This window comes from Gambusia affinis, linkage group LG23, assembly GCF_019740435.1.
Source record: "Gambusia affinis linkage group LG23, SWU_Gaff_1.0, whole genome shotgun sequence".
In the NCBI taxonomy this organism is placed as follows: domain Eukaryota; kingdom Metazoa; phylum Chordata; class Actinopteri; order Cyprinodontiformes; family Poeciliidae; genus Gambusia; species Gambusia affinis.
In genome coordinates this window covers 14,542,480-14,555,183 of record NC_057890.1, presented here as the reverse complement: position 1 = coordinate 14,555,183, position 12,704 = coordinate 14,542,480, and the positions used below count along the sequence as shown (strand labels likewise).

The following is a 12,704-nucleotide window of genomic DNA, read 5'->3' as shown; positions in this document are numbered from 1 at the left end:
AATACTAAGAAGCCTTGTTGATGTTTTAAAAACTCCTGGTGAAGTCCTGTATCGTTTTGGTACTCTGTCAGACTGCAAAGGAAAAGCCAACCTTTGGATCTGCAGCAGTTGGCGATGATGCAAGACGAGGTAAAGTAATGTATCCTTAAATTACTTTACCTTAAACTAGGTTGATAATTTTTAGAATTGCAAACAGACATTTGCTTAATGGAAACACGGCAATTTACGGAAAAAAAAAAGATTTTGCACTAGAATGGTTTTTTTTCAGCTGCATCAAATTAGCATATTTTGAAAAATTGCAATGGAAACAGTTTATCCGCATCACACAAGTTACATCATCAACAACCAGATGTTACTACCGGCGGAAATGATGAAGAAGATGACAGGAAGTTGTAGGATGACGGCGCGTTACGTTTTTTTGTGACTCATCATGTGAACAAACTTATTAGCGTGTGATTTTAATTGCATTCCTTATTTAATGGAAACACCGCGATTGCTAAATTCTGTTTTTCAGATACTAGTCGCCCATTGACATCACACATGATTAGCATGGATTTTTATTTTTTGCTCTTCAAACTGAACATGTAATAACTTAGGTTAGAGTACATGCAACTACTCATTTCTGTTTGCTAGCTCAAACCAAACTTTTCCAACATTTTTAAGTACTCGAGTCGAGCCTGATCATTCCGTCTCCAACCTTCTGTTAAACCTGAAATGTCATGTTGGAGCTGCAGAGTCGGGAGTGTTCTCATTTTTTTGACAGGCAGTCACCTGTTTCCACACATGTTGCAAGATCAGTGGTAACAGAGCTGCTCATTGTGCTGAAACACACTGGGATGTATTGTGTAGCAGTTCGTCTAAATGACAGATCGAACTGAGAAGAGAAGCACCGTTCCTTCAGACCTCCTCACCAGCCTTGTATGTTTCTTGGACTGGGCCATTCCCCACCGTCCACTGATGCAAAACGTGCCACTGCTACTTTGTTTGAATGAGTCCAATGTTTTCTCTTGAATCTCGTGACTCATGGACGCCATCTGTTGCCCACAATCTGTACAACGCCTCTTTTGACCATCTTCTGGTCTTTCCTGTAAGCACGTCCTCGGACGCTTACCTTTTTGATCTGAAAGAAAGTTTTCATGCCTCACAAGCAATTCAAACCTTTGCCTTGGTGTGCACACTAATAACAAACTGTGAAATGGGATAAAAGTGAGATCAGGCTTCCTCAAAACTGGCTTTTCTCTAATCTTCCCCTCAGATAACTTTAATCCGTGACTCAACACAAAAAGAGCTAACAGAAATAATGAGGATCGGGATGTGAGAAGATGGAGATTACGGCTCTTTGAAGCTGGTTTGTTTGCAGACCTTTCCCAGGATGAAACGATTCATTTTGATCTTGATCAGATGAGGAGAATCAATGGGAAAAATAGTTAGCTGACACTGCTTTTTGTGTGGAGTTTGATCAGATAAACTGCATAAACTAAAGATACATTATTCATATACAGTCCACGGAAGAGTTTGGGATTTTTAAGGCATGATTAGATGTAAAATTTTGATATTATTCAAACACAAAATGCTGTCGCCTATTAAACCAACCTAGGCCTATGTGAAAATGTGATCACCTGCCATTTAATTAACTTGTAGGATCAAGAAATTAAAATTGAACCAACACAAAATAGGGTTAAAGATCTCATAAAGTAACTCATCATGTCCTGATCTAATAAAATTAAAAAACAGATTTTTTCACATCTGTTGTTTCAAAGCATTTGGGACTCCAGTGAATCATAGTGAGAGCCATTACACACAAACACTTATACAGGTTTTGGAGTGGCTAAATCAAAGTCTCAATTGAGACTGTATGGTATGACCTTCAACAGGCCGTTTAGGTTATAAAAAACCTTCATTTTGGTTGAATTAAACCAATTCAAGTAGGAAGAGTGCGACTAAATTTTTGTTTTCACAAACACTTGATGGAAGTTGTTGCCACCAAGAGTCTGGCCTTCACAGTATCTGGTATTTAAATCTATGTAAAACTCATGTATATCCCACAATTCAACCATTAAACACCGCTGAGCCGATCACCACATCACGTTTGGGCCAAAAGTCCACTGTTGGCGACTTGGTGATCTTTCAGACAAAACAATCTGTATTAAGTCAGGCTTTATGTATATTGATGATCAGCCAGAAAATTGACATCACCATTGATCTTTTCAGTTGCATTTACATTCAACAAAAAATTTCCTTTGCAGGGTGTTTGGTTTTCTCCAAGTATGTTACTCTGCATTTTCATCAAACATCTCTATTTCTTCTGCCTGCAGGAGATTGCTGCAGAAGTCTTGTTCATCCAGATGCAGCGTTGCAATCCTAAATTCTACTGACATTTAGAGATTTTGCTCTTACAAACTAGCCATACTTGATCAGTCTTTTGCCCCATTGTCTTTGTAAGGGTGCAAGAAAATGGATGGATGGATAATTTCCCTGAGGATAAAGTGAACTTGATGACCTTGTCTGCAGCCCAGGGGCAATAACCTAGCCAGCTTTAAGATGGGCTTGCCCTGACATCAGAACAAGAGACACTTTTTCTTGGATGACGCATGAAAGGCACATGAACTGAACTGAATCTCTCCTTGTGGTTCTCCAGTTGCTGCAGCAACCTGCTTTTGTTTAGTGCACTGTGGATTCACATCCTGAAAACACAACTTCTGTGGAGGATTTGTGGGTTTTGGGGAGAGAATGATTGTAGAACGAGATTCACTAAAGTATAAAGTGTGAGATCTTTTCCTCTTCTGCAAACACAGGCTTTCCCAGGGAGGTTTGATTTACTGTGGAGTCCAATTATGGGAAAAGAAACTCTTCCCAAATCACTGCGGCTGACGTCTTGATGATGCAGTTTCTTCATGAATCCAGCAGATGAAGATGATCCATCTTCTTGAGGGACAGCCCTGGAGAGAGCTGGTGCGATACGCACTGTCGCCTGAGATCAAATGTTGGTCTTCTTTCAGAAAGAAGGAAAAAAACAAACTCTCCAGTCGCACGCAGAGCGAGAAACGAAGCGAGAAGAGCATCTGTCAGCAGCGCAGCTCTGCAGACCGTGCTGCGGTTTCTCTGCAAGGTCTCTGTGACCTGGTACTGATAATGTTCTGGGCCTCACTGTTGGCTTTAACCCCATCCAGCAGAAAGGCAATACGATACTCGAATCATTCATAATTAGCTCCTTCCCTTTGCTTAAAAACACACAAAGACAAATGGCTTCCAAGAATTTCCCAAATGAAAACAGTTGGTTTGGAATTAGAAGCTAGAAAATGGTCTACAAGCCTCTTTTTCTTTCAACTCTTCTTGCGTCAGCAACTTTTCCTGCCTCTTTTGAATGTAAAAACTGAACTTTTGAGGGCACATTTCATGAAAATAAACATTTATTTCTTCTTTTACATAATCTTTACTTTTCATACACATATCAAAAAAGTCTAGTCAAGATTTTCTACGATTGGGGAAGTTTACATCATCAATTGGCCTTTCTTCAAGTTTCTGGGATCTGATGATGATCCAGTTTTGATCTTAGGATGAACTGAGCTTCTCCAGAGCACTGTGGAGGGTCTTGAGATCTTCTCGAACCTGGATCAAAGCATTCTGGACCTTGCATGGCTGGTCCAGAACCTCCACGCTGCAAGTGAAAGGGTCGTAGCGGACTGCAAAGGGACGCTTGATGTTAGCAGAGTATTTCCTGTCAGAAAGAAATACATTCATATCTATTACATCTCGTTTCTCAGGAAACGACTACAGTATGTTAAATACATCAATGATTTAGAAAAGAAGGGTAATTTATTCATCCAATGCATATTTGGGTCCAGAAACCTTAGATAGCTTCACTGATCAATGGTTGGCCCATATTATGCCTGCTTAGAAACAAATGGTATGGACAACTTATTGCTTTCCTCACTGGTAGAAACTATAGTCTCCATCAATTGTGGCCAAAGTTTTTGCTAGTTACACTAGTGTAGTGTTTTTTTTGGATCAACTTCACTCTCTAATTTTTAGGCCAATTTGTCACCAAGAAATTGTTCTTGAATGGTGTTTGACTTCTCTTTTCATTTATGGAAGCAGTTGGTCTCAGAAATGGAAGGAATCCCTCTTTCTGGGATGAGAAGGAACTTCATACATGGTTTGTGTCAGGAAGTTACCAGTTTCCGGCTGTTCCCCCAAGTCTTTGGTGTTCATCTAAATTTACATGTAGCCATTTGTTACCAGTCCTGTGCAATCTCTGCACTGGTGGCAACATAATTCTGGACCAATCTCCCATGTAGGAGATGTTTGTGGATTACTCTTGGATTCCCTGAAGATTTCCTCACTTCCATGTGTTTTATTGGGATTTTATGTCATAGAGCAGAAGAAAGTAGTGTAGAATTGTAGCCTGGTGAAAACCAGCCTCTTATTCTATAGTTTACTTCCGCCAGAAGGTCTGGAGTCTCGCTTATTGAGAAACGATTGTCTTCTGGAGGCATGGACTCTGTTGAAGTTTTAAATTTTACCCAGTTGCTAACGTTTGGCTGTGACGTATATAATGCACCAGTTTAACTCTATGAAGCTTACTGGAAGTTACCTGTGCTGTAAACGACCATCCTGTAATGTGAAAAGAGTGAAGCAGCAAGCCAAACAAGATGACTGTTAATGTTACATGGACTGAATGGCTTGGTTCACTTCCTCTGCTGCCATTGCTAAAACTACAGGCAAGCTACAATTGTAAAACGGCGCAAAAAATCTATTCCATTGTTCACGACTAATTCTGTGCTGATCGGCCCGGTTGAAAAGGAAGGAAATGGCCATAGACGTTTGAGATAAATTAGGCATTGTTTTCAAAATTTGTACAAATTAATGACTTAATTTAACAGTTTTTATGCAGTAAAATGACCATTCCTTTTACCAAATTAGCCCAATTTTCATCTGATTGAATGGGGAGAGATCTGGGACATCAATTTCCAAGTCTTGCCAAAGATTCTTGATGGGATCTCTTGTTATACTGCTGGAAAGAGGAACCTAATCTCAGTACTTTCATTGATCCTACCCGGGTTGTATCCAACTTCTCTCCCCTTCCTTAAGAAAAGTTTCCCCACAGCATGTTTCTTGGTGTGTTCAGTTTGACGTTTGCTATTTTCCCTACATGACCAACAGAACACAAGACTACTTGTGGATTTGTTACGACTATAGCTTTTTTCTCTATCTCAGTAGAGGACAGACTGGTGGAATACATGAGATTCTTAATTTTCTTGACTGCTTCTCTGATTATTCCCTGTGACAAGAGGTGGACAGGGATTTAATTAGCAGATAGTCTAATTATCTCCACCTCTATTTGCTTCTCTACAAACTTTTATCATAAAGATCCTCCATACGTACCTCAGCTTCACCTTTGCGTCCTCAAAGCTTTCAGACACAAAGTAAACCGACTGATAGGTTTGGTCCTGATACGGCTGTACCGCCGTCTCCTCTGGGTTGAACGGCTTGTATTCGGGTTCGTTTGACAGGGCGTACTGAGGGGGAAAAGGACCATCAGCACAACAAACAAACGCTTACTTTTGTGTGAAGAAGAAAAGAAATGAAACTCACAACAAGCTCTCCATACGAGGAGAGGAGACCAGCTCCGTAAGCTTTCACTTCACCGTTCTGCTTGCAGAGGCCAAACTCCACAGTGAACCAGTATAACTGGAGAGGAGAGGTACGATGGCGTGTTAGAGCCAGTGTAGATAAGAAGAATAAGAAAAAAGAATAAATTTCATGGAAAAAAACTCATGAAAATGTCTAATCTTGTAAAGTTGAAAATTTCTGCCAAAACTCTGTGAAATTGTCTTTTAAAAATTCCTCAGATGTAATTTTTGTATTGGAATTTTTTTATTTTTCAAACTCAGAAGTGCCCTAGTTTTTTCTTGGAAATTTCTTAAATTAATCTCAGAATTTTTGAGGGTGTTTTTTCTCTGAAACGTACTCCCTTTTTTCCCCTCCATCTACAAATCAAACACATCAACATAGTTTTTATGTGCATAAGTGTAGTTGCTGTGTTTGGCCACTAGATGGCAGCAGACGGTCCTATCTTTCCTACCGTTGAAAGTTTCTCAATCTCTTCATCTGAAGCTCCGAGTGAGGCAAGTCCAATCTCCTGGAAACAGACAAAAAAAGTGTGGAAAAAAAACTGTTAGAAATTATCTAAGCAAAAACAGGCAGCTTGACTGATAAGAATAAAAAGATATGGGAATATTTACCTGGGAAAACTGTGCGAATTCCCGATCTCCCAGCATGGGGATGTGCCCGAGCAGCTCGTGGCAGCAGTCTCTGTCAGGGCAGATTGAACCGAGTTAGTGAGCTGAACAGATGCTTTATTGAGTCTGATGCTGGAAAACTAACTCACGGTTCAGGGGAGTGCATGGGGGAAGACGGGTGTCGGATGTACTGGGTGCACTGGAAGACCCTGAAGGCCAAACTGGCCAGAAAGTCTCTGGCTGAGAGCAAGCCGGCGACTGGACGCAGCTGGAAACCAGTTTTCTCTAAACACACAGAGGGAAAGTAGACAAAAGTCACAAATTTTTAAAAGTGGATGTTTTCTGTATTTAGGGGCTTGGGACTGGAATATCTTAAGACCCTTAGCATGAAAGAAGCCTGAAAAAATGTCCTGGAAAGTTTTGTCTAGGTCTGGATTATTTTTGGAATATGGAAAAATTATTGCATTTCTACTATTCCTTTGATTTTCCACTGCCTTAAAGAGTTTTCTATCCCATTCCACCTGTCCATCCAAACAAAATGAAAACCCTACAAAACCTGTTTTCATTTTGGGCCACTTTAAGGTCACAAATGTTCATAAAGGGCCGGTTGTTACAGAAAGTATTGATAACTGTTAAAACTGTCTCTGCATTTGATAAGTTTTTAAAAATAATCATATTCACCAGTTTTTCACGACAATCATGCCGTCCAGAATTTAACTTCTTTTGAAATATTTTGCAAAACATTGCTATTTTAGAAATATTTACAGAGGAATTTTGCAAAAATATGATGGTAAATGTGACTTTTTACTACTCGATTACAGACCAGAACTTGACATCAAGTAAGGCAGAGGCATAAGGGTAAAAGTAAAATATACTGCCACCTGCAGGTAGGAGTTGGCATCACTTTCAACAAGCGTTTGTGACAATTTCCTGGAAATTTTTCAGTAATATACAAGCACAAACGAAGAGGAAAGTTAAGTGAAAGGAAAAACTGATTATTTTTCTGTATGTTTATGCATTTATATTGATTGATCACAGAGATATGTATACATTGCAAATGTTTTCATACCTCATAAACCTTTAGTACACCTGATTTTCTTTTAAACTTGTTTTTTATTTTATTTTTTAATTTAATTGATTGTCCAGTACTATGCGATTATTAATGCTGGTCTGTTATATAAATTCTTTATATATGAACTTATATATATTTCATTTGAATTTTCATTAAAATTGGCTGAGGTTTGTACATGTAACATAAAAGAAAACTATGAAAATTAACATTATGAATAAAAATGTTTGTTAAATTTCTTGTGCGTTGTTTTTCCCCCCCTGAATTTGAGAAACAGTAGCTGATTTAATTTAGATTTCTAATTTCTAACTGATATGAAAATATGGGCTGATATCGATATCCGATATTAATATTGCTGTTCTGGTTGATAACCACTATTTATCAAGCTTATGTATGTTTCACTACCATTTCAACGCATTTAGGGCTAAAAAAAAATAAAACTACCAGACACAATTGGCAACAAGATAAGAATAACTTTTAGTTGTTCGTATCTGTCTAATTTTATCTGACTAATATGATGAAAAATTACAAATACTTTAAATTTATATTAAATCGCTTCTTAAAACGTATTTTTATTTGTTGGAATTTAATTAATTTATTTTAGCTATTTGTTGTTGCTCTTATTATTTTATTTTTATTTATTTTATTGTTTTCAGTATTTTTCTTCTTTCTCTTTTCATCAACTTATTCTATGGTGTTATCGTTTTCATACAGCACTTTGGCGCAGTCTTAAACCTGCTCTTTAAAGTGCCATATAGATCATTTTTACATTGACTTTGACTGATGGAAAACACCACACACAGATGTTTTTCCTTGTTTTCCAGAGAACAGAGAAATCGTTTCTTTTTTCTGACCTTTCAGGAAAGCCGACACGTCTCGGAGCTGAGGGATGCCATCGTCTCCGTAGCCGCACTCGTCCTCCAGCTGCTGTAGGCTGTCCAGGAACTGCCTGCAGGCCAGACTGGGATAAACGCTCCTCAGCTGCTGGTAAACCTTCCTCCTGTAAGCAGCAGATAAACGTAACCTCTTCTGTCACATTTCAGACCGTTATCGCACAGCGTTTGTAGCTCACCATGTGGATATTTCTTCTGCTGTGTACTCCACCGTGGGCAGCGGGTCGCCTCTGCAGCAGAGACAGTTTTAGGAAATAACTTTTTTTAATTTATCACCAATATCGGATGAAGAAATTTTTACTCACTGTTTATATCTAAATGCGAGTTCGGAGATGGCAGCTCGTCTTTTTCTGTACTCCGAGTCATTATATCCCTGCATAAAAGAAGGAAATTAGATTAATTTACCACTAGATTTAATCTTTGAGCAGAAACGTCTGTGCAAAATTAGTTTATTTTCCCCCAATGAGTCGAAATTACTTGTAATTTTTTATTTAGGTTTACACAATTCAAAACAGAACTGGTATACTCTAAACATGTTCAATCTCTGGTTGAAAATATCATATCCATCACATTTATATTTTTTAGTCTGTACAGTTGGGGATTTCACAATCTTCCAATTTGACAATTGTAACTTTCTTGGCATTTAACAATAACATACATAGAGTATATCTTTGGTCAGCACTGAAAACGTAAGGCAGCAGCAAATAAAACCAAACATTTGAAGGGACTTCCCTTTTTAACATTTTTTTTTTCCAAAGTTGTAAAATATTATTGAGTGCTTGTTTTTGGATTAGTATTTAAAAATGAATGGACAATCCCAAAAATGTTGTTGTAACTCATTAATTCAAAGTTACATTTCATTTCACTTTGGGATGAATAAAGTATTTTTGAATTTGAGTTTAAAATTTTAAAGCTGCTGAGGAATCTTACAGATTTTAGGTATGAAAATATCAAATTTTGAGTCTTTCCATTGCTGACTATTGATTCTTTTGTGACTGCTGTTACAGAGTTTAAACCATAAATTTTCTTTGACATTATTGGTATTTGTAAGTAGATTTGTTGAAAGTCATTTTTTCTGTAATCTCTGTAAGAAAGGGAACCAAAGTCCATAAAGAAGTGTTGGTGGACCTTAAAACTGTTCACCAACGCCGACTTAAGAACTGAATGGGAGAAAAATAAGGCTACATTCACACTGCAGCCTGAAGTGACCCAACTCCCATTTTTTTTGTCAAATCTGATTTTTTATTTTTTGTCACTTTCAAATATATGCGACTGGTACGTGATCTCCGGTGTGAACTGCAAGCGACTTGAAAGTGTCTCGCATGCGCAGTAGAGGGCGCAGTAACATCACACAAAGAGATCGTGCTCAACCGTCACCAAAAAGACGACGAAGAAGAAGAGGAGCTCAGTGTTTGCGTAAGTAAACATGGACGCTAACGGTGGAGCATGTGTTATGATTTTTAAGTTGTTGTCCGACCAGAACCAGCACATCAACAATTTAATCCTCATTATGATCCGCCATGGTTGTTTTTCTTCCCCCTTGCGAGTATCATGACGCAGAATAGTGACGTTTGTCGAGTATCAATGACGTTCAGGTCGAATGAACGCGACCTGGCTGTTTAAATTCAGGTCACATTTGAAAAAAATCCAAAATGTGTTGTTCAGACTGTCATATAAATATCAGACATAGGTCACATTATTTTACATAAACACTCACAGGATGATCGCAGTGTAAGTCTGGATCAAATTTCGTTATCAGCAGGTTGCATCTGTCCAGGTCTTTAATCTGTCGAGGAAACCAGGGAGCTGCAAAGACCGGAAACACAAATAAATTAGTAAAGAGTCTAAATATTAAATCCCGCCTGTGGGGTCCTACCTTTTTCCTCGGGTACGGCGCGAACATCATCGGCGACCCGTTTCAGCGAGTTGATGAACACGTCCAGGTCCGAGCGGTGGACCTCACAGCTCATGAAAAACTCCAGATCAGGAAGTCCGCCGAACTTGGACTTCCTCCTGGGCCGACTCTCCACATGGAGAAGTTTGGCTTCAAACGTCTAAATGACCAGAAACATGCACACAATGTTCGCTTTTCCATTTAATGCTTTGGATTTGTACAGCTAAAGCAGGAAATTGGATATTTTAAAAATATTTTTCTAATTTCAAATGTTTGATTCTCGACTTTATTAGGGTATACCTGCAGCCGTCTTCAATTTCTTAGATGATTTTAACTTTCCACACTTGGAGTTTTTGGCCCATTTAACATCTGTCGGATTTCTTTTCATACAAATCTTCGAGCAGGATTCTGAATTAATTGATTTTGATGACAATTCAGTCAGTATAAACAAACAAAATGTTTGCATAATTAAATAAATTGTGAAAGCAAACTCTTCAAATATTCTACTCTATTTTTTTAGAAGTTATTTTAATTTTCATTTTGAACTAGCAGAACTTTTTGCAGTTCTAGAAAATATAAAGCAGTCCTTCTTAAGCTAAAATTACATTTACAAAGTACACAAAATAACTTTATTTCATGGTTTAAAACTGAATTAAATTGAACTTAAATCACAGAAATAGTCAAATTAGCAGTGATTACTAAAGTTTTGCTTGAAAATCACATTACACGACTGTAAAAAGATTTAAAGTAAATTATTTTTAAGTTGTTCCTGGCAGTATTTTACTGTTTTTCCTATTTTTTTCATTTTTGTTTAATTTTTTTTTAGCATTTTATTTGTAAAATTTAACAGAAATTCTTCGAGATTATATCAAGACTTTCTAGTGTTTGTTTTTGACCTAAAAGCCTCTAAATATAGCAATGGATTTGTTTTTAATAGCAATTTTAGTGGCAGCACAAATAATCAAGTACATTGATTCAGTGAGAATAAAATTCATAAACAAATCAGGAATCAAGTTTCAAATAAACGTTTCATGTGGATGAAACGATCAATTAGTGAGTATTTTAGAAAAATGCTAATATTGTGAAATATGAATATTCATTACATTTAACTTTTCTGTCAAACCCCTTTGCAGCTTCATCATAAAATAAAATATTTGTTTTCAGTTCTTGATCTTTAATAGGATTAGATTTAACTTAAATTTGCTCTAATAAATGAACCGTTTATACTAATAACATGATCAAAACAAATGTCAATTTATTTATAAGCACCTTAAAAGCAGATATTAACTGCACCAAAGTGCAAACCACAGATAAAAACCACAAATAATAAAAATGGAATGATGCAATAATTCAGTAATAAATAAAGCAATGTAATTAATAATTCAGTAAAATAAATATTTCTTTAATTTTTCTTTACTTTAAGCTGGATTTTCACCTTATAAAAAAGGTTTTAAAAAATCTAATTTATACGAGGAAGTCATAATGCAGTAACATAGGATTGAATTAAATTACTTTTTTTATTATCTTACCTCGAATATTTTCCCAGTTTGAAAGAATCCGGAGTTTTTCTCGTTGCTGAGAGCGAACAGGACGCTCACGGTGACCCTGCCGTCCTTCTCCTCGAACACGGCCCCGTCTCCGGACCGTGAGGGCCCCGCGCAGGGCCCCGCGGAGCCGCTGCCGATGCGCTCCCGCCGCGCATCCTCGATCAAGCTCTGCTTCCTGCCGCAGAGCGCCTGCGTCGCGCCGTCAGTCTTCATGTGTCCGCGCTGTGCTGCAGCTTCGTCGGTGACCGGAGCGAGCGGGCGGTGCGTCTTCATCCCCGCTGCCGCTGCGGGTCGGGGTTTAATAAGCGCTCCAACCGGATTGATGGAGGTAAATTGCGCAGGCGCAACACGTGAGTCTGGTTTTTCTGGGGACCCGTGCGTCATTTTTCTATTTATGGGTTTTGTTTGGAGAGGAAAACCCAGTTTAACAGGTGAATTTAACAGATGTTTTCAAGCAGAAACATCGGTTACATAAATGTTACACAAATTCTGTTTCATTAAGTGTAGATGCTCATATATTTATATTTTTATTTTAAAATCTAAATAAATGGTAAATGAAGACTGATGCTCTCTGAGGTGTAAAACTAATTATTTTCTGTACCTATTCAGAGATCTAAGTTGAGGTGAAAAATATAAACGATTAAATATAAAATATAAACGATTATTTAAATAAACTTTATTTTCCCTCAGTCAGTGTCCAAACTTTAGATTTGTTAAAAAATGTTCTGGAAATTAAATTTTAACACGTTTAGATTCTTTATTTGTGTTTTATCTGTCTTCATCTAACTGGAAGTTTTTCCCTAATTATTTTTGGTCTCAGTTTGGACTGATTGGATTTTTACTCTTTTTTTTTATTATTATTATTATTGTTTTTAAAAAAAAAATTAATTGAACAATTTCTTAAGCAAATATAGAAAATCATAATAAAAACATTAACCTTAAACATCCATCTGTTTATACATCCATCCATCCATCCATCCATTGATACAGTATTTTTCAGTAGAATAGGTTTAGACCTGAACACCAGATATGAATCCATTAAAGATACATTTCTGACCA

At 37.4% G+C, this 12,704-nt stretch overlaps 1 protein-coding gene across 1 annotated transcript; it reads right to left on the bottom strand.

The window, feature by feature from the left end:
* Positions 1-3,392: 3,392 nt before the first annotated feature.
* On the bottom strand, positions 3,393-12,342 carry th2 (tyrosine hydroxylase 2). The gene is made up of 12 exons (XM_044107844.1): positions 11,628-12,342; positions 10,081-10,258; positions 9,922-10,010; positions 8,510-8,577; positions 8,384-8,434; positions 8,166-8,311; positions 6,392-6,527; positions 6,246-6,315; positions 6,086-6,142; positions 5,596-5,691; positions 5,386-5,519; positions 3,393-3,718 (listed from the first exon to the last, which is right to left on the bottom strand). The coding sequence occupies exons 1-12, from the start codon at positions 12,027-12,029 to the stop codon at positions 3,553-3,555; spliced, it is 1,593 nt and encodes a 530-aa protein (XP_043963779.1). The 5' UTR covers positions 12,030-12,342; the 3' UTR covers positions 3,393-3,552.
* Between the last annotated feature and the right edge of the window lie 362 nt (positions 12,343-12,704).

Coding starts and splice junctions, on each gene's coding strand:
- th2 (XM_044107844.1), bottom strand. CDS start 12,029: ATGACGCACGGGTCCCCAGAAAAACCAGACTCACGTGTTGCGCCTGCG. Junction 8,578..9,921: donor ACTTACACTGCGATCATCCT/GTGAGTGTTTAT, acceptor TCTTTTATGCAG/GGATATAATGACTCGGAGTA. Junction 6,528..8,165: donor CGTGTCGGCTTTCCTGAAAG/GTCAGAAAAAAG, acceptor CTGTGTGTTTAG/AGAAAACTGGTTTCCAGCTG.